General features: G+C 49.3%; 1 protein-coding gene across 3 annotated transcripts in view; it reads right to left on the minus strand.

The window, feature by feature from the left end:
• WASL (WASP like actin nucleation promoting factor) overlaps nt 1-25729 on the minus strand; it is a 619654-nt gene that overhangs the window by 457684 nt on the left and 136241 nt on the right. For all 3 annotated transcript variants that reach the window (XM_069629112.1, XM_069629113.1, XM_069629111.1), the window contains one exon: nt 24221-24355. In XM_069629112.1, coding sequence (XP_069485213.1) covers nt 24221-24355 — 135 coding nt within the window. The remainder of the gene's footprint in view (nt 1-24220; nt 24356-25729) is intronic.

The following is a 25729-nucleotide window of genomic DNA, read 5'->3' on the forward strand; positions in this document are numbered from 1 at the left end:
TCTCGTCTGGGTGATGAAGGCTGAGTTCCTGTGGATTGTGTTTGCGCTGTGGACTGTAGAGGGCGGTGTAAAATTCCGCAAAGGTCTCAAGGATGGCTTGGTCAGACCAGAGCTGTATACCGCTGCCGTCCCTGATACTGTAGATTCGGGTTCTGCCCCCCTCAATTCGGGCCAGTCTGGCCAGGGTACGACCGGGTCTTTCCCCCTCGCCATATTTCCGTGCCGCAGTGGGTCGGGCATAGTAACGCACCTCCCCGAGGGCATGGGACTCATAGGATTCTAATTCCAACCTTATCTGCGCCAATATGGATGGGGTGGGGGTAGAGATGTATTGCCGCTCAAGTTCCTTGAGTTTAGTTTCGGAGCGCTGTAGGGAATTCTTGATGTCTTTTAGGCCCCTGCCTCCTTAGAGATGCACACCCCCCTGATAAAAACCTTGAAGGTCTCCAACCGGGTCCCATCAGTTGTGTCATGGCGCTTGTTGCTGTCGAAGAATGTGTTAATGTCCGCAAGGATGTCAGCTCTGAAGACTGTGTCTTGCAGTGCCTCTGATTTAAAGCGCCAATTGGAGTGTGGAGGGCAGGCAGGTCGCAATGTGATCTCGAGTGTCACCGGGGAGTAATCCGAGAGTGTTCGTGGCAGTACCTGTATGTCAGAAGTTTTCCCCCCATTAGCCCAGTTGATATGGGGAATAGCTCTATTCTAGAGTGGCTGTCATGCACAGAGGAATAGAAGGTGAACTCCCTAGTAAGTGGGTGGAGCGCCCTCCAGGCGTCACATAGGCCAGCGGAGGCCAGGTGTGCGTGGAGCCAATGGGCGGCTCTGGACATAGTTCTGGTTACGGTGCCCGATCTGTCTAGCACATTATCTAAGATAAGGTTCATGATTCCCCCCCAAATGATTGGGATCCCAATATACCTCATAAGCAGGGTGGCCACGCAATCAAAAATGTCGGGGGTATCTGTATTTGGAGCGTATGTGTTCACCAATAGACACTCTGTGTTGGCTAGCATGCAGTGGAGAATCACATACCTACCCTCTGGGTCTATGTGGCTTGAGCGCAAGGAGAATTCCACTGAATTGTGAATCAGGGTTAGGACTCCCCTGGACTGAGAGGAGTAGGTGGTGTAAAATTTGTTGGCGCCCCATGACGGTGCCAGGGAAGATGAAAGGTGGCACTGTCATGGGGCGCCAACAAATTTTACACCACCTACTCCTTTCTTGTAAGAGGAGTATTTTGATCCCATGCCTCTGGGCGTACCCAGTTATCCTACGGGCCTTTGTGAAATTGCTTAGCCCCCGTATGTTCCACGTCATTAGTCTAACTGCCATAGCACAGTTTTATGAGGCGTCCCAGCAGCACGTGGCATCGCTCTTTGACCATGCGATAATTTCCGATGCACTGATGCACCCCAAGCCACCGTTTCCTTGCCATTTTTTGCATAACATCCCACAACCGTACCCCCCACCCTCACTGCCCACCCCAACCCAGCCGTGTAACAATACCCACCCAAGAGCCAGGCATGGGCATGCCACACCCAACAGGGCAGCGCCCACGTGTATGCCCAACAAGGGCATAACCAATGATAATAACCTGCCGAACTTGGCATTGCAGCTGCAGCGGGGGTCACTATTGCCGTTTACCCAACTTAGCTAAAGGGAATGGTGCAGTTGCACCGTAAAGCGTACAGCGGTAAGTAACATCACGATTACAGAGGAACCATTGTGTCAGGTGTGACTAGCTAAAGAAATAGGATGCAGAAGACAAGGAGTTGTAACAATAGTAAGACAAAGAGTGAGAAGAAACCATTCAGCTATGCTGCCTTAGGGCACGGGCCCACCAGTCCAGCCGGGAGGTCCCCTCACAACAAGGGAGATGGGCGGTGTATGTGGTGGGGCGCCGGGGGCCCATCTGCGGCAGCCGGCACTTGTAACCTCAGTCTACATCTATTGGTTCATCCACAGGGTCAGAGAGCGGAACATGTGCTTCAATAAACTTTACTGCCTCCTCCGGGACCGTGAAAAAATACAGTTTGTTGCGATGGGTGAATTTCAAGCGTGCCGGGAAGAGCATGGCGTATTCAATTTTCCTTTCCCTGAGCATTTTCTTCACGCCATTGAACTCCCTGCGCTCCATTTGTACGCTAACAGAGAAATCTGGGAAAATTCAGATGATCTGCGACTCCAGTCTCAATTCCCCCTTCTCGCGGGCCAGTTGTATATGGTCCCTGTCCCTGTAGCTGAGGACCTTGGCGATAATTGGCCTGGGAAAGTCACACGGTTTAGGACGGGGGGCCAGTGCCCGGTGAGCGTGCTCGATCGTGAAGAACGGCGAGAGTTGGTGGTTATCCAGGAGGTCTCTGAGGAGGTTTTCAACAGCCTGCTCCATTTTACCTTTAAGGGCAGACTCCGGGACCCACACAATGCAGATGTTGTTTCTTCGGGATCTAGACTCCAAGTCATCGCACTTCGCCTTAACTTGTTTCATATAGCGCACCAGATCAGATACTGTGTTCTAGAGAGTGTACCTCGTCTTCATTAACCCCGATCCTGGTCTCCGCCTCCGTTAGTATGGTCCTGTGTTGGTCCAATTTGGTCCTCATGGAAGCCACGCTTGCGTTGATGTTGTCTAGCTTCTCATGGAATGAAGCAAAGTTCTTTGCCATGGTCTCCATTAGCGTTGTTAAGTCGGGCTGAGGGGGGGGTCTGGGAGTGGACCAGAGTCGTCGTGGTTCAAAGCAGACCCGCCATGTTCTTGTCTGGGCACCGACCTGGCATATTTATCCATTGTTCCCGTTTTAGTGGCATTGCGTGACCGGTTTGGCATATTGCAAAAGTTCGATGAGTAGGCCAGGGCCGCACTCGGCAAGGCGTATTGTGGGCTCCCCCTCCCCGAGTCCTATAGTGATGTGTGTGTCCAAGCGGAAGAGACTGGGGCTCACCAAGTGACCAGTGGTTAAGTCGAGCGCGGAGGGAGTCAGCAGTAGGTAGCTGACTGGCCTGTCCTTTTCCGGGGCTCCTGTTATATTGCCTGGAGTGGACAATCTCGTCAATTGTACTTGCAGAGGTGTTGTTGGCCAAGTGAGAAGCAGGCCAGGTGGGCTAGTCCACAGCCCGCAGGGGCCTCCCACCACAGAGATCTAGGAGAGTCTCAGGCCGTATATGTAACAGTTATTGCAGTTGTTGGGTTGGGAAGAGGGACGGTGTAATGCCAGGTCTGGCCAGGCCGCAAGATGGGGGAGCAAGTCCCCAGGGCCCGACTGGCTCAGCACAGGATGATGGGGTGGGGGGTACCCCGGTCCACTACAGATTGATCAAGTTGTTGCAGTGCCCCAGGTAGAGGCTCGTAGTACGGAGAAGATGGGCAGATCTTGCCCTCGGCGCCCGGAGGCCAAACGGCGTTGTGGGGATCCTCCGGCGCGTGAGTGCATCCAGGCCCAGGACCGTGTTTACAAACGTGAGGGTCTCTGTCGGGTGTGGGCCATGCCGGGGCACCCGCGCCCCAGGAGTGGGGGGCTCAGCCCTCCATCGCAGGATGTCAGGGGCCAGTTAAAGCTGGAGCACAGTGGGGCCAAACCTTAAGATTTGGGGGGTGCGAGACGCGCTGCAGCCCAGACCCCCCAACTCCTCACCTGCGATGGCGTAATGTGTTATCCAGAGCTGCGGTTGGCGTCCCTGGCCGCCAGCGGACCGCAGCCTGAGGTGGAGGGGCCCAGTCGGGCAGTCGAGGCAGGAGGCCGCGGTGAGCGGCAGATGGCCCCGCAGGACGGGGGGGCAAGGCGGCTAGGTGCAGAGTGGAGGGCCACGTTCACATCCAATGAGATGGTCCCAGCTCCATTGGCTCCCACGGCGCGGCAAGGGGCCGCATCCGCACCAGCAGCAGGGGCGCAGCTCTGGCGGCCCTCGCAGCACGGCCGAGGGCCGCCCAGGTACCAGTTCAGGCGGCTCCAGCCGCTATGCAGATGAAGCCTTCGGGGCTCTCTGGCTAGGAGGGGCAGCCCAGCGCCGCAGCGGGACCCAGGCGCACCGCGCCCCAAAGAGCGCAGGGTCCAGTACAGGATACACAGCCCCGGTAGCACAGGAGGGCTGGGCCCGCGGTGACAGCGCGCGGCCAGGCAGGCAGCAGCAGCAGGCGAGGCAGTCGGCCAGGGAGAAGAGACAGGGTCCCAGTGCGGCTTTGGTGCTCCGATTTGCCCCAGGAACGGGTCCATTTGTTGCCCTGGATGTTGTGCACAAGCCACACCAGTCCAGTCCACGGATGCTAGCTGTCAGTTGGGCACGGAGCTCTAAGCTAGGCAGCCATCTTGGAGATGAAAAGTGCGCCCAAAACATGGAATTGTGGAAAGTGATATACAGGGGCTTAGCCGAGAAAACCTTGTGCAAGAGCTTAAACAACTGCTTCATTAGTCTGGAAAGAACTGTGCTGAGCTCTCGATAAGTCTGTCAGAGGCCCTTAAGGAATTGCTTTATAATATGAAGACAAAGTAACGTAGGCACACCACCTTGCTGTTGGCAATACGATCCAACTCCAAATTTTGCCAGGAGCAAGGACTGCGGAAGGAGCTGGTGAGGCTCAACGCATAAGGAGACGGAGGCCTTGAAAGGGATACCATGTGCACAATACATCCTATTTTAGTACATTCTGTCCTTGCAGCTACTAATACACCTCCATGCATCTACAGAGGTTTAGGTGTCTATACCTGGCTCTCAGAAGTACTATGCAGTCAGGCACAGATATGCTGGATTGTAGTTCTGGACCTGGCCATTCTCTGTGCTAATTTGTGATGTGATGTGATCATATCAACGTCATCTGGGAGAGGTGAAGATCCAGGTACCAAACAGATCTGGGCCAAGCCAGGGCTATCAGCATCATTGTGCTGTGGAATATGCATGGAAATCAGAAGGAGTGGTAGCCTATAGGAAGAGATGGTTGGAGGCAAATGAGCATGCCTCTCCACTGGACTCCCGGTGAAAGCAGCAGCTTGCAAAATACTTGCATCTGCAGTTGTGGACTGCTGTAAAGAGGTGCAACCTTGGTTTTGCCGGGCCCCCTCAAACTCCCCCCATCCCTCTCCCCTGCCATGTCTTACCTGGTGGGCTGTGCGGCACCCGCAAGCAGAACTCGCAATGCCACCGGCACAGTTATTACCGATGCCGGTGCATCCATGCTCCCCACACCCATTCTGCCCTATTGGGCCGAATGGGGATCGGGAGCCCGGCATTACCGCCTCCCGCGTATGGCCAATTATCAGGAGAGGGGGAGAGGGGGAAAGGGGGAGAGGGGGGGAGAGAGGGACTGCTGAGAATTATGGGTTTTGTTTTTTAGCGCGGAGGAGGGGCCAGTGATGAGAAGTTCTGTTTTCTCATTGTTGAGACAGAGTCTATGGGTGACCATCAAGGCTTGGATGGTGGTGTACGTGGAGCTCCGGGTAGCAGCATCGTCGAGGTTGGAGCCGGTGACAGGAAGGAGAATGTGTGTCATTAGCATAATTAGTGTAGGAGATGCAGAGGGAGATTAGTTGGTGAAAGAGGGGCTTTGTGAATGTTATTGAGCGTGGGTCAGACGCACAACCCTTGGGAGAGACTGCAATTGATAGGGGAAGGCGACGCACAGGCATTCTCCACAAAGACTTTAATTACTCTTCCTTCAAGGGAGAGTAATGAAAGTGCCATGCTGTACATCTCCTTGGCAACTGTACTGCTGTTGTGCTGCCAGTTGAACATCCCGTTACAGAGGATCTTGGAAAGCTAGCGTTTCCGTTCAGATCTATTGATTGCTTGAGTCTGAAGCAGCATCAATACTTCTGCGCTCTACTCTGGTGCCTGGGAGCCTCTGCTCGGTGCGAGTAGCAAATTCCTGCCCGTGTTGCAAAAAGCCCAGTTGAGCGTGTAGCACGCGCGGAGCCAAGTGTGCTGCTGTTGAGCTGTGTTGCTGTTGCTCTGGGGGTAAGTGATGCATTAAAATCCCGACGGTGTATGAGTGGAGCCATGGCATAGAATATAAAAGACCAATTGGATGTAGCCCACGCCATCAAAGCTCACTCACAATTTATTAATCAACATGTGTACATGGCATGGTGTTCATTGACTTCAGAGCAGCTTTTGACTCGTTCTCAAGGGCTGTTAATGCAAAAACTTCACAAGGCAAAATGCCCTGATTCGATTACCACCCCGATGGGACTCCTTCCTACTAACACATCCATTGAAATTCGATTAACTTTAGACGGTGACATGTCAGCAGCAATTCCCACATTTAGAGGCCTGAAACAGGGCTGTATATAAGATTCAGCCATGTTCAACTTCTTTATTGCAGACGTGAAAGATAAACTTAATAAGGTTATATCAGACTCTCCTAAATTGGGCCATAAGGCCATTCCCTGGCTCCTATATGCGGATGATATGGTTCTCTTGTTTGAGGCACCTAAAGGGATACAAAATCTGCTCAATGCTTTAAATGAATATATGGAAGAAAAGTACCTGCAATCAATCTTGATAAAACTAAGATCGTACGGTGTGGGAAAAGGATTGATCTCTTAATACGAAACTTGAAGTTATTCATGAATATCGTTATTTGGGAGTCCATATTAACGATCCTAAACAAGATCTTCCTTATATTAATAAAATCAACAAGATTACAACAGCCATATCACAAGTACGTATTCTAGGTGCCAAATATGGCACGTTCGCCAGTATTCCAACCCTCACCTTTCATAGACAGAAGGTGATACCCATAATACTTTATGGTGCAGAGACTAAGTTTTGGAGCTCAGAGACATTCTGGCTTAAGATAGAAGGCCGTTTTTGGAAGATGACTCCGTCACTACCAGCAAGTCCGCCTATGGCTATAATTGGGTACAAGCTAGGCTTATTGTCCCTTTATGAAGCCTATGTCTGGAAGCAATGTTCCTTATAGGAAATGTATAGTGTCTAGTAAACCAGACTCTTTATTCTGCATTTTATCTCCGTATGTCCACATGTCAAGTCATACATTTCTAATGGCCTCAAAAAACGAAATTGCCATTAAGTTACAGGTAGCAGGCATTTGAATTCACCTTTTAGTGCCCAATCCAGTGTGAGTCAAGCAAAAGATCTGGCAGCAGGACTGAATCAACACTTGAGCTCTTCGCTCCTCTACCTCGAACTCCCTCAGAGTCAGTAATTTTTCAAAGAAACGAGCTGGGGGTAGATCTATCTTCGGCTGGGGCCTCCCTCTGGAACAGCCTCCGTGCCACTGTAAAACTTGAGGAGAACCATCTCCGTTTCCAGAAACACCTCAAGACCTTCCTCTTTGCTTCTGCCTTTGCCCCCACCACCTCATCTCCCCTGCTGATCTGTTCTCTCTTGGCACTGTGCACCTGGCCTGCTCTCTGTCTTCCGAGCCTAGGTACCTGCTCACCTTGCCACCCTCCTGCACTGCCTCCGGGCCTCCCCTTGCACTGGGATCTGCATCTATGCATGCAGCCCCCATCCTTTTTTCTTCTCAACTCAGACATGCCCTGTCTGCTGCCTTAAGCCCAGCATTTGCCACTTGCTGGCTGCACTACCACTGTTTGTTGCCTTTATTTATTTATTTATGTTTTCTCCTTTGATACACACTTTCCACTTCTCCCCACCCCATGCACTTTTCCCCTCTCCCATGCACTTGCACGTTCTCAATGTCACTGGGCCTAGTAAAATAATTGTTTTGTTCTCCCTTGTTCCCCACTCCTTTGCATTGTCTTGCTCTGAAACACATTTGTACAACGCGATATACAAAAAATATCAATATCAAAAACCTGAACAAAAGGAAGCCTTGGAACAACGGCTCAGAGCAGGTTTGAAAAAAACATTAATATCCCAGCGATTACCAAAAAGGTACATTGGGCTGCCAATGAGGCACACTGGCTTGCACCCCCAGTGAAGCCAACACTAAAGTATAGCTGCCACCAATCTACTTTCTAAAACCTGTGTAGGGTGATGGACTAACCAAAGGGCAAAAATCGGGAGCCTGAGAGGCACCCCTGGGATTGGGGTTTTTCAGGGACGATTCAATACCATAATGCTTATGAATGGTAAAAGGCAGGGGGACTTTGGACAATGTCCATCTGGCCGTCAAAAATAAGCCAATGGTGCACAAAAATACAATGGAAAAAAGCAAAACGTTGAGGGGCCCCAAAGAGTAGCCATAGAATCCCCCAGAATTAGCAATAAAATACTGACAAACACTCAGAGTGCAGATTTAAACCACTATGAATAAACTAGTAGTGGTGGTTGCCACTTGCAAGATGAAGAAACTGCCAGTGACTTGGGAATGTGGAAATACTAGTCTTGCAAGTTCACCGTAGCTATGTACTCTCCCTTCCTGAGGTACAGGATCACCTGCTGAAGAGTAGTCTTGAACATTGTTGTAAAGAAGCAACCATTCTTCATGTCCCGATGGTTTAGCAGGTTTCAAAATCTGCACTCCCACCTATCCATTGGCGAGTGATAATTGACTTGGTGAAGAAGAAACTGTGGATTTGGAAAATCCAGGGACAAGCTACTTCATGCCTGGCTAGTAAATTGCAACTGGAAATGACTTCTCCTGGGCCTAAGATTGGCATTCACTTCTTGAATTAGTAATCATTGGGAGTAAAATCCAGATGCTCTTTCCCAGTGGCAAACACATTTGATGAAGGGTTTCCGCAGCATGGCTATCATTTCTAGTGCAACTCTGCAGATCCAGAGTATGCCCTTGATAAACTGATCGGCAAAACCAACTAGTCAGGCCTGATTTTCCACAGACTGGTGTGACAAATCAAGCGCCCCCCTCACCCCCCCCACCCCGAACCAGGATGGATAAAAGATGCAAATCCATTATTTTTCGAGGTCCAAGAATTTTACAACCTTGTCTGCGACTTCTGCTCTGGGAGCTGTAGAGGACAACTGGTCATTTCTGGTGTAGATTGGCGAACCCGAAAAAGTAAACTGGTGAGGATAAGAGTAGGTGCTTTGGATGTGCCTGCACTGTGGCCAGGGGACCCTCCATCACAAACAATAGGGCTTTCTGGCTCAGCGATGCCATAGACTTGGTACGGTCCATATTTGCCTCGATATACCTTAGCGTGTTGACAGCGTTCCCAAAAATGTCGACATGTCCAGTACCCATGCCTGAACATCTGGATGGAAGTTAGTGGACTTCAACAGTGCCTGCTACCCTAACACAGCACTGCTTACCAGTTGTCTGAAGCAGGTCATCTACATCAAGGCCTGTGTTAACTGTGCATGGTTGGACGGGTCGCGCCATCTGTTGGCCTTTCATTCTTTTTTGGTGGAGGGGATGAATTAATTTGTTTTACATATCGCAATTAAATCATGCAATGTTGGATGTTCTTATGGATAAAGATGCTGAGATTATCTTGCCAAACGCCACCAACTTTCCACCTTCCTTGTCCAGGGGCAATGGGCGTCAGGTTTGACCCTCTTTTAGATGGCACAGTGATAACTGTCCGGCAGTGGGTGCTCTCACAAGCACAAGGGACCCTTACATTGTCGGTTAGTTCTAGCCGAAAATGGCAAAGCTACGAGTGGCTGCTTGTGAATTTGCAGGCGAGATTCCCATAAATGTTTCAATATGAGCATTGCCATAGTGGCCTTAAGTTACCTTCTCTGCGAACATAGAGAAAACACTGCTTCTCTTCAGATATCATGTGGTGGTCAAGTATGGTGGATGGTTTGGCAATCCTATTGTACAAACAGTCTATACCATCTGGCAGCAAATCTCTCGAATCTGGTTTGTTGTGTGCTGTGACGAATCGCGGTAATTCGTCCCTTCTCCCCAAGCGGCAGCTCACTCACCTCACCCCCACTCTGCGAGGCTAGGGAGGTGAGCCCACTCCACAATTACATCCCTAGGTTTCGAGGCAAGTGGGACCTCACCGGGAGAGACTCCCCCTTTGGGGACAAGGACTCCCGTTCCCAGGAGGAACTCTAGAGGGCCTTCCAAAACAACCTCTTAACTGTGAAGAGAAAGCCAATATGTGTTATTGCCAACATTAGCCAGAAGACCTCCTAAGCTCCCATTCCACAAGGACGAAGAAGAGGACGTATGGAGAAGAGAACCGACAAAAGAAAGAAAAAAAGGACCAAAAACGTAGGTAGGGGAAGCCCCATGAATGAGTCAGTCGAAGAAGGGGAGGAGCCTGGGGAAATTGAGGGAACAGACCGCTAGTTTAAAAAAGGGCACAGACACTGGCTTCAGAGAGAAGCAGAAGCAAGAACACAGCGTCCTGCAGTCGCAAGCGACCGAGAGTTGACTGGTGAGTTAGTTGTTTAGCAAGGAAGCGGGGTGGGGGTAGTGAAATTGGGCATGGTTTCCCGAAGCCGAGAAAAAGGAGCCAGGAGCCAGAGATTGGCTCCTGAGCTAACAAAGCAATTCAAGACAAAAAGAGGGAGGTGAAGCTGGCAAAGAGACACGAGACACCAGATTAGAAGCAGTGGAAGCCAATCTCAATGAAAGAATATCCCAGTGACTTTAACCATAAGAAATTATGGCAAAAAGGGATAACGGGAGCCCCACAGTGAATGATAATCATTACTGGAATGCCCGTACTCCTCTCAGTCAAGAGAAAGATAATGTATCAGTACCAGAAAAGAGAGCTGAATGAGAAATATTCTGATAGTGACCCAATTTGTAGCAACTCATAGCAAGAAGCCCCCCCAAGTCAAATACAAGGTCAAGTTTAAAAGAGAAATCTGAGAACAATCTGGACATTGTAGATATATATCCAGAAACAGAACAAAGGGAAATCAGACTATGAACTATTAATGAAACTAAGAAATAGTCCCAAAGGAAAAGATACTCGTTAGATACGTTTACCAGGAGGAGAAGAAAAGGATAATTCCTTACAGAGGAAAGAAAGAAGAAACATAAGTCCAAGACAATAATGAACTGTACCAACTGATAAAAGTGGTCACGAGAGACTATCTAAAGGTCATCTATTGAAAAGTGGGTGAGAGATAAGCCAACAGAACTCAGGCGAAAAGAGAGTCTCCTGACTGAGTTGCTACAATAGTGGTAGGGCCAGATATGAGCCGGACGTGGACGGTTTCATTTATAGACATTCACTGACAATTGACAAGCACCTTAGCTAGTTTCATTACATAGGGATGCTTTATAGAAAAGGGAAAGATAAGCTTTATTCATATTCTTTAATAAAAAATACCAGTGAAATGTCTGACCGGAGTCTGTGTCCTATCTACCAAAGCGAGCTTAGAAAGGACATCATTCTCCCACTCGTCATCCTATGCAGAGGGTAACTCGCCTGCTTCACGCTCCTTTCTCAAACTGGGTAGGGTCTTCCTCAGTTGAACAGTAGGTGTCCAGTCACTAGAAGGGTGTCAGATCCCTGTTATTGATTAACCCCTCTAGAGTGTCTAAGGTAAAAGTCTGTCACATTCCAGATCTTCCTATTTCTTGAAAATCAAGTATGCTCTGTAGCAGTGGAGAGCAATAGTAGCGTAGGCTTGTTAATGGATGAGAGCATGGACATCAATGAGGAGTAAAATGAATCGCTGTGGATGGCCCCCTGCTGTAACGGAAGACTGCAGACGCCGACTGGTAAGTTGCCATGAATAGTACCAGCATCGACAGAGGGGCTATGAATGAAAACAATTGACAAGGAGTATGTCGCCATCAATGGTAGAGGTACTGTGGAAGGTAACCTCATCTGTGAGGCCCTTGAAGATGAGATGGGTTGTCTGTCGACAGAGTTCTTTGACAGTGTTGACACAAGGACAAGACAGTATTTTTCTGTGGAAGTCCTTTTTGTGATAGAACCATGTTTTTTGCCAGTTTTCTAGCAGCCAGGGTGTCTTCACCTGAGGATTATGAGAGGGAGGGCATTGAGTAATTACTCTGCCCGGGGGCGGCTCTAGGCCTTCACCTTTTATCCATCAGTGTTTTTGCCTGAGTGAGCCATCGTCTTGGAAGAAAACATGTATAGTGTGCTCCCCTCATCTTCTAGAGCCCCCAATGAAGTTTGAGTTTGTGAGTTGCCTTGAGTTTACCCAAAGAAGACTATGCCCTTACTGAAGATCGATCTTTCTTTTTTTAGTCGGAGTTTGAGAATACGTATGCCACACAGCACATTTCTCAGACAAAGATTGGGTGCAGACTAATTCATTGTGAACAATAGGTCTCTGTTAAGAAATGTGTCTTTTTGCAAATGTCCTTCCATTGAGATCGATGGAATCTCCAGCTTAGTGCTTAAGTCTTGAACATTTAACTGATTTTGGAGGTAGGTAAATCATTATTAGCTTCACTTACCAGTTTATTTTTTGGAGCACAGGTCAACCCATAACATTGCCAGTACACAAAGATTGCGTCCTGTGATGAATTCTGTAGAGTCATTACTGATTCCCCGGCAAGGATCACCTCCCACGTGGCCAGGCAACGGCAGCCGTTACCGGACCCTGAGGGTGGTACTATGAGAGGATCACATGGGAGGCGACTGCTGTCAGGGGAAGGTGGTGCGCCCATCAGGAGGGATGCAGTGTTCTTCCCCTTCTAGACAGGAGGACCTCATAATGCTTAAGTTCTTGATGGCTTATTATACAAATCACTCCAGTTGTAAAACCCAGAAACCGCTTTCTGCAAAATACTCTAGGCAAAATACCCCTCATACACATAACACACCTAACATCTCCTGTCCCTAATGTTTTTCTAAATAAAAGTCCTAAGCAATATCACTCTAGAAATAGAATGGACTCGACTACCATAAAGCCTCGAGTACTGAGACGAGGAAGGAGTTGTTAATGTTGATTGAAACAAACACAAAGTTGAACATGCAGAAAAAGGTGTTTCGGTGTAGCACGAGTGGGGCATACCGACATGCATGTGAGCAAATATTTGAATACCAACCAAGTAAAGTAAAAAAGACAGAACTTGAGTTCCAATGTGTGAGATGTCAACGTGGGAAAAGTTCGAACAGTAGTACCACAAGCCAATGCAGTAGGAGCACTGTGAAGTAATGCAACTGCGCTATATGAAAGGACAGTAAAACCGAGAAGAAGTCCTGATGAAAGGAGTACATCAGGTAGTGAACATTTGGGAGGAAGATACCTAGCAGAGAAGTATACCTGGGGATCTGCAAGACCCCAGAATGGGATTCTTGGCGGGGGATTATACCAGACAATCCACTCAAAGTATATGGGGTATAAAGAGTTATTGAAAGGAAGCCCTGGCAAGCAAAACACCAGGCACTTTGAAATGAAATAAGAACTTTAAATGTGTGGGAGGATACCTGGCAGGAGAGTACACCAGTGGATCTGAAGAACCTTCTAAAGAAGTCCTGGCAAGGGAGTATACCAGAAGGTCCACTAAAGACACAGAACGAAACTAATTTCCTTTGCAATACACAGAGTAGAAAAGTATAACAAAGACTCTGGGAGAATATGTGGAAAAGATCTTGGTGGATAGATCTACCAGGCATTTAAAGTTGGAAAGTTGAACAAAGACTTTTTCATGTTGAGGCCAAAAGACCTGGCAGAGGGGTGTGCACAGAAACCTACCCGAGGAGCTCACAGGAGTAATCCTGATGGAGGTTAAGGGGAAACCTTATATGGAACATCTCATCTGAATAGGGTCCTTTTTTGTGGAGTCGGTGCAAAGTAAACTAGGAATCTAGGAAGAGCTAAATGGTATGGGACATTGTTTGCACAGGAACGTTCTGAACCGGGTATAATAAAGGAATTGTTTGAAAAGAGACTTTCGCCATCCTACCTAAAGATCCTTGGAAAAGACCGTTTCTGTTGGATTTATCTACTTGCTTTAATTGTGAACAATTTTTGCCAAACCAGAGACATTTCCTTGCAACCTTGGTTGTTAATTTCTAGTGTGAGGGACAGTTTAGTATGTTTTGGACAAAATGACAGGTTACATGTTTTGACGATTAGACAGACTGATCTTTAGTTTTAATTTCCTAAGTAGGGAAACTCCTTAGGATAGGGACAGAGGACTTTATCCAACCCTTTTATTTTAACAAAAGTGTCTGAAAATGTAAATATTACAACTTTGTGTCTGCCTCTCATTACTGACCCCTCACATTGCCCAAATAAGGTTTTCCTGTATTGGATTTTGTAGCACACACAACCTTACAGTGAAGTACTGCAGGGTTACTTTAGATCCCTATTTTACCTTTGTTTGGCAACATTCTTTATGCCTTTTTGGGGTATCCAGGACTGTTCTATGTGATAACGAATACATTAAAGAGGGATATTTCACCTAAAACAAAGAAGGAACAAGTTACTTACCTGTAACTGTTGTTCTCCAGCATGGGTCTGGCATGGATTCACATGCTCATGAATATTCCCCGTTGTCAGGCCGGTAATACTCGGTATAGAAAAAAAAAAATCAGTATCAGTTTTGTTTCTGATCTGTCTTTCTTAGTAGTAACCAATCACTGGTCTCTGGGTCATCCTGCCCCCAGCCAATGACTGCCCTCTCTCTAAGCCCCGCCTCTGGCAGCCATCCTCTGATTTGGTAGCACGTAAAGTGGCAGCATGACCAAGTGAAGAGCCGCAGAGGGGTAGGCGGGAGGGTTCGCATGTGAATCCATGCCAGACCCATGCTGAAGAACAACAGTTAGAGGTAAGTAACTTGTTCCTTCTCTAGCATGGGGTCTGGCATGGATTCACATGTTCATGAATATAAGAATACACAGCAGTATACGCATGCACAACCACGGGAGGTGGCAACCGGCTCAACATTAAGCAATACAAAAAACTCAACATTAAACATCTCTTACCTCCTCACCAGGCTCACCTTAAGCGAACAGGTTGCGCAGCACTGCTTGGCCGACCCTGGACTCCTCCCTGGAGTCCCGATCGACACACTAGAATCTTGTGAAGGTGTGCGTCGACCTCCACGTCGCAGCCCTGCAGATGTCGAGCAGGGGCACACCAGATAGGAACACTGTGGTAGCAGCGATCGCTCTTGTCGAGTGGGCTCTCGGACGACCGGACGGCCGGGCAGCGGTCGGTTTGCCAACCGGTGACAGTGCATGATGCAGCTGGAGAGCCATCTGGAAATGGAAGCCTTTGAGAGAGCCTTCCCTTGATTCACAGGTCCAAAGTTTACAAACAGCGGTGATGTCTTCCGAAAACTCTTTGTGCGGTCCACCTAGAACTTCAGCGCTCTAGCTACGTCCAGCGAGTGCAGAGTCCTCTCAGCCGGCGACGAAGGCGACGGGAAGAAAACTGGCAACACCAAGGGTTCGTTGAGGTGGCAGTCCGACGGCATCTTGAGCATGAAGGAGGGGTGCGTCCTCAGCACCACCCTCGTGTCGTGAAAAGTCAAGTATGGTGGCTTGCAAGATAGGGCCTGGATCTCTCCCACTTGTCGTCCGGAGGTGATGGCCACGAGAAATGCTGTCTTCCACGACAGAAACTTCAACGGTGCCGAATGCCCCCCCCCCCATGAGCCTGGTCAGCACCACGTTGAGCAGGGGCCTTCACCGGCGGGAATGATCGGAAAAATCCTTTCATAAATTCCTTCACCAGCCGATGAGACCACAAGGACGCCAGTCCTGTAGTTCTGGTGTATCGTGAGATGGCGGCCAGATGTATCTTGATGGAAGCGCTAGCTAGTCCAGCCTTGGCCAATGACAGTAGGTACGGCAATACTTGAGGGGCCGTAATCCGCAGAGGGTTAATCTTCTGTGCACGGCACTAGACAGAGAACCTCTTCCATTTATGTCCGTAGCACTTAGTTGAGGACGCCCTGGCCTTTGCAAGAACCTCTCTGCAGTCGGCTGGGATGTCGTACCCTCCAGACTCTAGTTCTGCAGAAGCCAGGCCTGCAAGTTCAGCGACTCCGGGTTGTGGTGAAGAATGACGCCTCCTTCTCTGGAGAGAAGATCCGCGTCCGACGGCAGCTTGATTGGTGGGGACGCTGACAAGTCCAGAAGGTCGGGAACCAGATCGGTCTCGGCCATGCAAGTGCAACAAGGATCATCCTGCACCGGGACCTCTTGAGCTGGTTGATGAGCCGGAACAGCAACGGCAATGGAGGGAACGCATAAAGAAATAGGCCGTCCCAGGGGAACGAGAAAGCATCGCCCATGCTCCTCGGCTGGGGGAACATGCTGACGAACCTCCAGCACTTGGAATTCGTTGCCGTCGCGAAGAGATCGATCTGAGGTTCGCCCCATCGTCGGAAGAGTCGATCCACTTGATCCTGGCGTAGTTCCCACTCGTGGCACGAGCGCAGCTCTCTGCTGCGTGAGCCGGCGATCATGTTTTTTATTCCTGCCAGATGAAAAGGCACCAGAAACATCCCTTGGGCGACGGCCCAATGCCACAGATCCTGGGCTTCTTTGGATAGTGCAGGGGATCTGGTTCCGCCCTGCTTCTGGATGTAGAACATCGTGGTGGTGTTGTCGGTGAAGATCCTCACCACCTTGCCCTTGAGGGATGGAGGAAAAGACCCGAGGGCCCAGAACACTGCGCGGAGCTCCAAGATGTTGATGTGGAGTGACTTCTCCTCCGGGAGCTAACGGCCTCTCGCATGAAGATCTCCGAAGTGCGCTCCCCAACCTTCCTGGGAGGCATCGTCGTCACCTGGTGAGCTGGGGTCTGCAAGTCTGTGCCCGCCGACAGATGAGAGTGGGCACCCCACCACTGGATCGCCTGACGGAACGTTTCGTTGAGTGGGATCCTGTACTCGAAGCTGCCCATCGACTGGACCCAGCGGGCGTCGAGGAACTCTTGTAAGGGGAGCATCCGAAGTCTGCAAAGGCGCACCAGATAAATGCAGGAGGACATCATCCCGAGGAGGGACTAGATAGATCTTACCCTGGCCATGTCTGTGGCCAGCAGACACTGCACCTTGCCCAGGATGGTCCTGGTCCTTTCCTCCGACAGCGAGGCCAGCCGCGTCACTGTGTCGAGCTATGCTCCCAGAAACAGGGCGAATTGCGACGGGACCAGGTGGGATTTTGGAAAGTTGATAGAGAACCCCAGGTCCGTGAGCAGCTGGACGGTCTTCGCAGTGTGTTCCACGGCGAGCTCCCTTGCCTTTGCCCGGATGAGCCAGTCGTCCAGGTAGGGGTAGAAGTGGATCCCTTGCAGGCACAGCTGCGCCACCACCAGTGCGAGGCACTTGGTGAACACCCTGGGTCCCGACTTCAATCCGAACGGGAGGGCCTTGAACTGGTAGTGCCGCCTTTGAACCACGAACCTGAGGAACTTTCGGTGTCTTCTTAGAATGGGGATGTGGAAGTGCGCATCCTCCAAGTCCAACGACGACAGGAAATCGCCCTCCTCCAGCTGTCCCAGCACGTGCTTGAGGGTGACCATCCGGAACTTCTGTGCCTTGATGTACTTGTTCAATCGTCGCAGGTCCAGGATGGGACGCCATCCTCCTGTCTTCTTTACGAGGAAGTACCTTGAGTAAACTCCGGAGCCCCGAAGCCTCTTTGAGACGAGCTCGATGGCACCTCTGAGCATCGCCCTTACTTCCAACAGAAGTTGAGGGACGTGATTTTCCTTCCTGGTTATGGGTGGAACGTGAGGGCACTTCTTCTGAAACTCGAGGGCGTGCCCTTGGGCCAGGGCGTCCAGCACCCAACAGTCGGTGGAGATGGACTCCCACACGCTGTCGAACCTCGTCAGCCGGCCTCCCACTGGGGTGCTTCGGCGGGGGCCCGACCCCACGGTTGGTTTAATCTTGTTTGGAGGCCGCCTTGCCTCCTTGACCCCCCTGTCGACGACGACGGGCACCACCTGACTTGCCGCGTCCCCTATAGGCCTCCTGAGACGAAGATCTTGCTGCTTGGCGGTACGTCGAGGAGCCACTGCTGGATCCCTTGGAGGCACCTTGTCTGCCTCCGGCGCTCCGAAAGGACAGCCGTCATTGTTGGAGCACTCCCAGTGCCCGGGGAGTCTCTGTGTCTTGATAGCCTGATGGGACTCATCAACCGCCTTTCCAAACAGGTTGTTCCCGTCGAAGGGCATGTCCAAAACTTTGGTTTGTACGTCCTGGCGGAAACCCGTCGCCTTGAGCCATCCTCGTCGTCTCAGGTAAACGCTGTTGCCCAACTGACGGAAACCGGTGTCGGCGATGTCCGTTGCCACCGTGATGGCGTGGTCCGAAGCAATCTCACCTTCCTGTAAGATTTCAAGGGCCTCAGCCCTTTTGGCGTCCGGAAGGAGTCCAATAGAGGGGCGATTTTGAACCACAACTCCCTGTCGTAGCGGGCTACGATAGCCAGGGCGTTGGCGGCCTTGATAGTCGCTGTGGATGAGATGACCAGTCGTCCCATCGTGTCCAGCTTCCTGCCCTCACCGTACGGCGGGGAAGTTTATGTCGAGGCCGATGCCCCCCCCCCAGCTTTCTTCTTTGCCGCCGAGACGACCGAATCCGGGGTAGGTTGCGCCCGAAGGCAAAAGTGGGCAGCATCGGGGACCCGGTACTTCTTCTCGTACCGGTCCCTCTTTGCAGGCCCCGTGGCAGGGTTCTTGAGGAGGGAGAGCCCCTCATCCCAGATGTCATCAAGAAGTGGTACGGCGAGGACCGTCTTCCTTTTAGCCTTGCGCTGTTTTTTTCTTCTCTTCGGGGCAGAGATGGAAGAGCTCGGATGCCCTGGAAATCATTGCATGGAAGGATCCAATCTCGTCGGGCGGGGACGCCCGAGCAGGGGGCGACGGGGGACAAGTCCAGTCGTCGCCTCCGTCGTCATCTGTAGCTGTCGTAGCCGTGTCCGTGCCTGTGTCATCCCTGTGGGTAGTTGACCGGGGGAAGGCAGAGCGGGCCGCAGAGGTGGGAGAGGAGTCGGAGGATGCGTCTTCCTCTTCTTATGCGGTGGACTTTCCGAAGGTCCCGGCTCTGGTTCCCCCGTCGGGTCTGGCTCAGGTAACTCCGTCAGGGGGAGGGGCAACCTTGTCCTCATCTCCGAGCATAAGGACTGAATCGCTGACAAAATGGCCGCCGAAGTGTCCTGCGGCACCGGAAAAGACGGACGCGAGGGCTCTTGAGGAACCTCGTCGGCGACACCGTCGCTCTCGTTGCTGCCCTCGTCGGGATCCCTCCCGATGGGCTGGGCCTCCTCCACGACTTCTATGAGCTCTTCTTCAGAGGTCGTGTCCGTATCCATGATGGCCACCTGCCCCTCCCCCTCCTTTTCCAACGGGGACTTCGTGGGGGTCTTCTCGATGGGCCTGAAAGAAGACTCCCTCTGCGGTGGCAGGGAGACTCTGGATCCTGAGGTCGCCTCCACTGGCGTAGCCTCCACAGGCTGAGCCAGGGCCACTGCGACATCCTCAATCGAGGTCTTAGCAGGGTGAAGTAAGGCCAGCGTCACCTTCTTCACACCTGGGGCCTTCACCTTGGGGGGAGGGTCCGAGCCTCGCTCCCCCTCTGCCGGAATCTTCGAGATTGACCGGGGCCTCTCCAGAAGCTTCGCCGGGTTCTCGGACTTCCTCTTACCCGAGCCAGAGCATTGGCTCGTGGTTGATGGCGCTGGGGAGGATGCGCCCTGCCTGGCAGCCAAGGAGCCAGACCGTTCGGCGCTCCCGGTGCCCGCGAACACGCGGTGCTTGGCCTTTTGTTGGGCCCCCATTGCCGGGGCGCCCTCACAGGACTTAGAAGGCCGCTCGGACTTCTTTTCACCTGACGGGCTCTTACCTTCCAGCCAGTTGGCGAGACGGAGGTGGCGGTCCTTCATGGTCCGCTTCGACATGTTCCCACAAAATGCCCAGTCCTTCTCCATGTGCGTCTTGTCCTCATGGAGACAGTAAAGGCATAACGAATGCTCGTCCTCCTTGAACACATTCTGAAGCTGGCATCCAGGGCAGGTCCTGAACAGCTTCCCGAGCGTCGAGCTTCCTTTCTCCTGGGCCATGTCCGGGGTAGGCCTCGGAACTTCTGGAATCCTCCAAAAGCGTAACTCGACGAAATCTTCACCCTTGAGGGGTGTAGAAAACTCCAAAATGGATCCCCGTTGATCGGATGTAGAAACGGTGGATCTTGAGGCTCTATTTAACCAAAAAATGAGAAAAGAAATCTCCTGAAAAAGCGCGAAAACGCAGCAAAAGCCCGAGAGCTACAGCACGAGGAATCCCAACACTTGAAGGTGCGGTAAAAATCTGAGGATGGCTGCCAGAGGCGGGGCTTAGGGAGAGGGCAGTCATTGGCTGGGGGCAGTATGACCCAGAGACCAGTGAACGGTTACTACTAAGACAGATAGATCAGAAGCGAAACATACTGATTTTTTCAATACCGAGGATTCCCGGCCTGACGGGGAATATTCATGAGCATGTGAACCCATGCCAAACACCATGCTGGAGAAATATCCATTTTTTTCTCTTTGGGAGCCTCTCCCCCCCACAAACCCACTGTTTCATTAGGTGTCTAAACCCACCCCAACCGACTCCACAACAGTCTTATTCCCTTACCCCACCCTCATCTATGTTTCCACAAACAGTGTTTTTTTCGCTGTTGGTTGCTATAAATTCCCTCTCTGTAATTGTTTTCTATATACAGTCTAGGACAGGCTGTCAACAACGTTATCTATTTTTCCTATGCTATGCACTCCAGTGCACAAACATTTTTAACCTCTTAATGCCATTTCGAGTAACATATGCTCAAGATGCCTTGAGTGAGGACCAGTCCTTTGGCCAGCTTGCTTTTAGGCAGTCCGCCTGCCCCCTCAAGCGAGAAACTACACGAGGGCATTCACTTTGTGGGGCCTGCCTGGACTCCTGGGCAAAGTGCTTTGTGAAGAGGACTTGGTGGAAATGGGTCTTGGGACTGTTTGATCCCAATCAACATGCCAGCCAGGGGATGTCGGTTGGCTGGGAAGTTGTGGGGTTTGTGGCTGTGCATGGTCGGAGTTTTGGATAAGAGGAGCACTCCAGCTCTTCTGGAGGTCAGCCATTGGAGCAAACAGTGGTCAAAGTGGGCGGGAGCGGTTGGGAGGGATGTTCCTCAGTTTTCATTTTTTCTTTTTAAATAAATGTTACTGTTCTATACAGTTATTTAAAAAAGAAACCGTTGCAAATGGTCGTTTTTAAAAAAAAAAGTGTAGGAAGCAGTTGAAACTTGTTCTTCAGGGCACTGCACTGAACTGAACGTTTCCTTAAACAGCAGGGACATTTTTTGGAGGTTTGTATTGTGCGTGGGGCTGGCGGCGTGGTGATGGGGTTTGTGGGGAGCGGCCCAGGACAGCAGGAAACATAGTTCCACTACCTCTTTTCATATGCTTCGACCACTGGGAGCAAAGAATCTGAAGAGAAGCCTGCATCAAAGACCAGAAACGCTGCTGCTACAAACTACCAGCATGGCCCAAGCCAACTCCCATTAAAGCCCGGTCTTCTCTTTGAGAAGAGAATACAGTCACCTCTTCCCCAGGTCAATCAGTCCTGCACATTGCCATTGGACGTGTCCGGTGACCATCCTGTGCACTGCTAATCAGATGACAAGACCACTCTGCTGTATTGGTTGCATTCCAGAGTTGGAGCTTTGGACTCTGCAGGTCATCTCCTTTTGGATTAAGATCTTTGCTGCAGCTCCTCTCCTGCACCAAGAGGGGCTTTCCTGGAGCCTGTTCCTTACTGCCACCATGGACTTTGCCTACTGACCCTTTCATGAATGCAGGGAATTCATCCATTCTCTCCAAGGGGAAGCCAACCACCTTTGGGACTAGGGAGGTGAGCCTGCTAGGCAATACCCTTCCTAGGGTACAGAGCGAATGGCATCCCACTGGGGGTGACCCACCCTCATTGGGAACAAGGAATGCCCAAGTAAGGATTTCATTAAACCCCCCATTCACTGCAAAGACCCAAGCGTTTGTTGGTTATATTTGTATACAGTACTTAAACTTTTACAAATACATCACAGTAAAACAAAATAATACACACTATATACAACTTTCAACATACATTTACATAGTGTACTGTATCAAAAGGCACTTTTAAAATTATAAAATGTTTTAAAATTAGACCACAATAAAATTCAAATAGTATCATCTTTCTGAATTGCACAATGGACAACCTTACACTCAAGAGTTCCATAAATCCATAAAATATGGTTCCAATTACGACAAAAATCAAACCAACTAAACATCAAATCCAATCCCAAAGAGGGGTAAAAGAGCTCTCACCCTACACCATACCAGCAAGGGGAGGAGGGGCAGAAGGGAGGGGATATGCCCTTGTCCTTCCATACCAAATAAGTATTACCTATTACAGACATAACACAGTAAATCATTTATTTTAATATAATGAATAGTTAAAACAGCAGAAAAATTGGCATATTAAAAACAAGCCTATACTTTCTTTGGGATGATACAGAATCTCAAGGGCAGTCTTCCCCACAAACACATTCAACCCTTATTACCCCCCCCCCCCTCCAATCCTATCACCCTAAAGAGATACCACTCTTTGGAGGAGGATTTAGTCAGGCAGAGTACACTCCTTTCATCTGAGGAGGAAGATGAGGAAGAATGTGATCTATGCCTTTATCAATTTTTTTCGACAACGTAGTGTCTGTTCCACGAGTGGGACAGTTTTTTCAAATATTTTTTTGCGAGGAGAAGAAACTCAAATCTTGGGTTGGCCCAAATTTCGATGGAGTGGACGGGGATTTGTGGACAATTCTACCAATCAAAGGTTTAGCTTTGCACTCTTAAGGCCTGACCCATCATTGACTGACAGGATCGACAGTCGGTTATACGTTTGACGCCCAGGCACCAGATGTATATCTTATGCGGGTTCGTGATGGACATCTTGGCACTGCACTTTAGGCACTTTTTGAAGGCCGTCTGAGAGTTGAAGACAAGGCTATTTTCGAAGTGTTTTTCCAAAGAAAACTGAAGCACGCTGTAATTCCTGAAGCAATCGCATTCGCGGAAAACCTGAACTGAAGCCAACATGTGATATATGAACTCTACAATGACGTCAGCCGTAATGGAGCCCTCGAGGACGATTGGGTCTACTGTCACGACACACATCTCCCACTGCCGAGAGAAATTGTTTTCCAAAGCAGCTGAAGCTATAAAACAAAGATATCAGAAGATGAGGAATACATGGGAGGGCCCAATCCATTTGAAGGGGTGGCTTGGTAATAATGGCTCAGGCTTTGTGATTTAAGAAAAATACTGAATGGTATTAACCTTTACTTTGCCAGGGTCTGTGAACATTTCTGTTAATTTTGAATAAAATTTCTGCAAGAGCTCCTTGGGCTCTGATGTGTCCAGTTACGTTAGCCTACTCAGGCATATAGTATGTGTAATATACATGGGCTTGCGGCCAAACGTTACCATTAAACCAGTACAGAGTGGATAAATTGACAGAAATTAAAAATTGTATTTCAGTATCTTCTCACACAAAAGCAAACACTATCTAATCAATGAAGGACCTTCACACAATTCTGAGAGTTTTAAGATACCCTATACCTAGTCACAAGATACTATTCCACATATTCAGTGGTAATGTCCCTAGGTTACCAAGGGACAGTGCGTATTGGTGTTTCATGGGCTAATAGCACGCAGAACGCCAATACAGCACACTGTCCCTCCATAACGCAGGGATTTTACCAATGAATCTATGTGGAATAGCATCTTGTGACTAGGTACAGGTCGTCTTCAAACCTAATCAATCCATATGAGGGGATTGTTCCATGCAAGTCCGACTTGAAAATAAGCCCAGTCTTGATAAAGACCAAAGAATGGCCAAAATGTGTGTTAACGTTTGGGCATATGATAATCAGAGATAAATGCTACAATAAAGACATAGTGTTTCAAAAACAAGTAACTCAAATTCACAACAATTGTTTGGAACAGTAGTGATATTGAATACAACATCAATGATTTCTATAGACTAGTGCCATATAATAGTGCCAGTGAATCATGTGTCAAATTCTATGTATGGGGATACCTTTAGGCACCAACTAGTGCAGCAGTCCACTCCCAATAACAATATCAAACAAGCGCAGAGAAACCTAGCATATCCAGTTCCTCATTACACAATTCTGAGGGCCAGGGCATTTTTTATTTTTAGCGGTAACTCAACATACTTTTTTTAGTAGGGCAAAGAGGTACCCTTTGGCAGGGATGGCTGGACATGAAAACCTGCCTAAGTAAACCAACAGTTAAAGTAGTGAAGATTATAGTAGCCGTTTTGTTTTTGTGGAAACTAAGGATACAGTGCCAGGCTACTTGTCAGCACACCTAAGACTTAAAAATAAAAGGACAAACAGTCTCACCTTTATGTCGTATATTCTGATGAAGTAAGACCTCTGTAGATTGTCTTTCACCAGACAAGCTACACCACAACATTTCTTTGACCACATAGTGTTTCTTTCTGCCGCATACAATTGAACAACTGCTGAAGACATGGTCTAAAAAAAGAAATAAAAAAAAGTTTTATAGTATACATTTCAGAGTAGCAGACAGCTACAAACCATTTTCAATGTATGCAGTGTGATGAATCCGGAGATGTCGTCACTTTTCCCCAGGGGGGAGCCCCTTCCCACGAGGCCAGGGTGGTGAGGCTGCTATCTGATGGAGTCCCTGGGAGTGATACTCAGCGGCAGGATCTCATGGGAAGAGACCTCCACTCTGGGGATAAAGGAGGACATCTCAGGAGAATGCAGTAGACCAATCCTCCACCCATACCCTATATGCCTCCCTATTCCTTAAAAGAATAGTGCACTCAAAAATTGTATTGTCTTAAAAGATGGGCAATAATACAAAATATATAAACAGCTTTATATTGAAAGTTCCTATGTAAAACGTTACACAAATAATGTTTAAGCCCCTTTAAAATCAAGCACTAGGAGGCGTCCATTTTGTGAAATGGATGAGCTTCCTGTGCTTGAGTTAATCTCTGCCCTCGCAGCACTAATGAGGCGAAAGCCACCTGCTGGTAGCTTTTATTACAGCGGCTTTTGCTTCATTAGTGCCGGAGACACGGAGAGCAGAGAATGCAGCCAAGAAGGCTGCTGTGTGGTAAGTGCTTATTTTTTAAATTATATTCAAACCATGGCAATTATAAATACAACCGCGTTGTAATTACGATTTCTGTGGTTTTCCTTCTACGTTTCCCGGGCTCCCCCGGGCCGGAGGAGCCCGGGAAACTTAAAAAGAAAACCACAGCAATTATAAATACAATTGCATTGTATTTATGACTGCAGCAGCTTTCGTTTTGAGTCTCCCGGGCTCCTCCGAGACAGGGGAGCACGGGAGACTCAAAACTAAAGCCACTGCAACTATAAATACAAGAACGTTGTATTTATGATTTCCATGTTTTTCCAACCACGGAAATCATAAACACAACAATGTTGTATTTATAAAAGCATTGCTCTGCTCTCCGCGTCTCACTAATGAAGCAAAAGCCGCTGCTGTAATAAAAGCTACCAGCAGGTAGCTTTTGATTCATTAGTGCCGCAAGGGCAGAGATTAACCTAAGCACAGGAGGCGCGTCCATTTCATAAAATGTAACTTTACCTGCTTTTATACATAATTTGCTACTTTATCACTGTTGAATTATGACCGATTAACATGATCAGTCAGGTATGGGCCCTGGTGGCTGATACGTCCCGATTTCTGTCACACAGAATCTGGACGCATGGCACCTGAGGCTTCTGCTCGTTGTCACCATAGTAACATCTTAAATATGGCTGATAGAATTGCATGCGCGATTCGTCCCTGTAATAGCAGCAACTACGCATCAACACGGTAAATTACCTGCTCCACTAGAATCCAAACCAATT

This window comes from Ambystoma mexicanum, chromosome 12 (genome assembly GCF_040938575.1).
Source record: "Ambystoma mexicanum isolate Mex_15411 chromosome 12, UKY_AmexF1_1, whole genome shotgun sequence".
In the NCBI taxonomy this organism is placed as follows: domain Eukaryota; kingdom Metazoa; phylum Chordata; class Amphibia; order Caudata; family Ambystomatidae; genus Ambystoma; species Ambystoma mexicanum.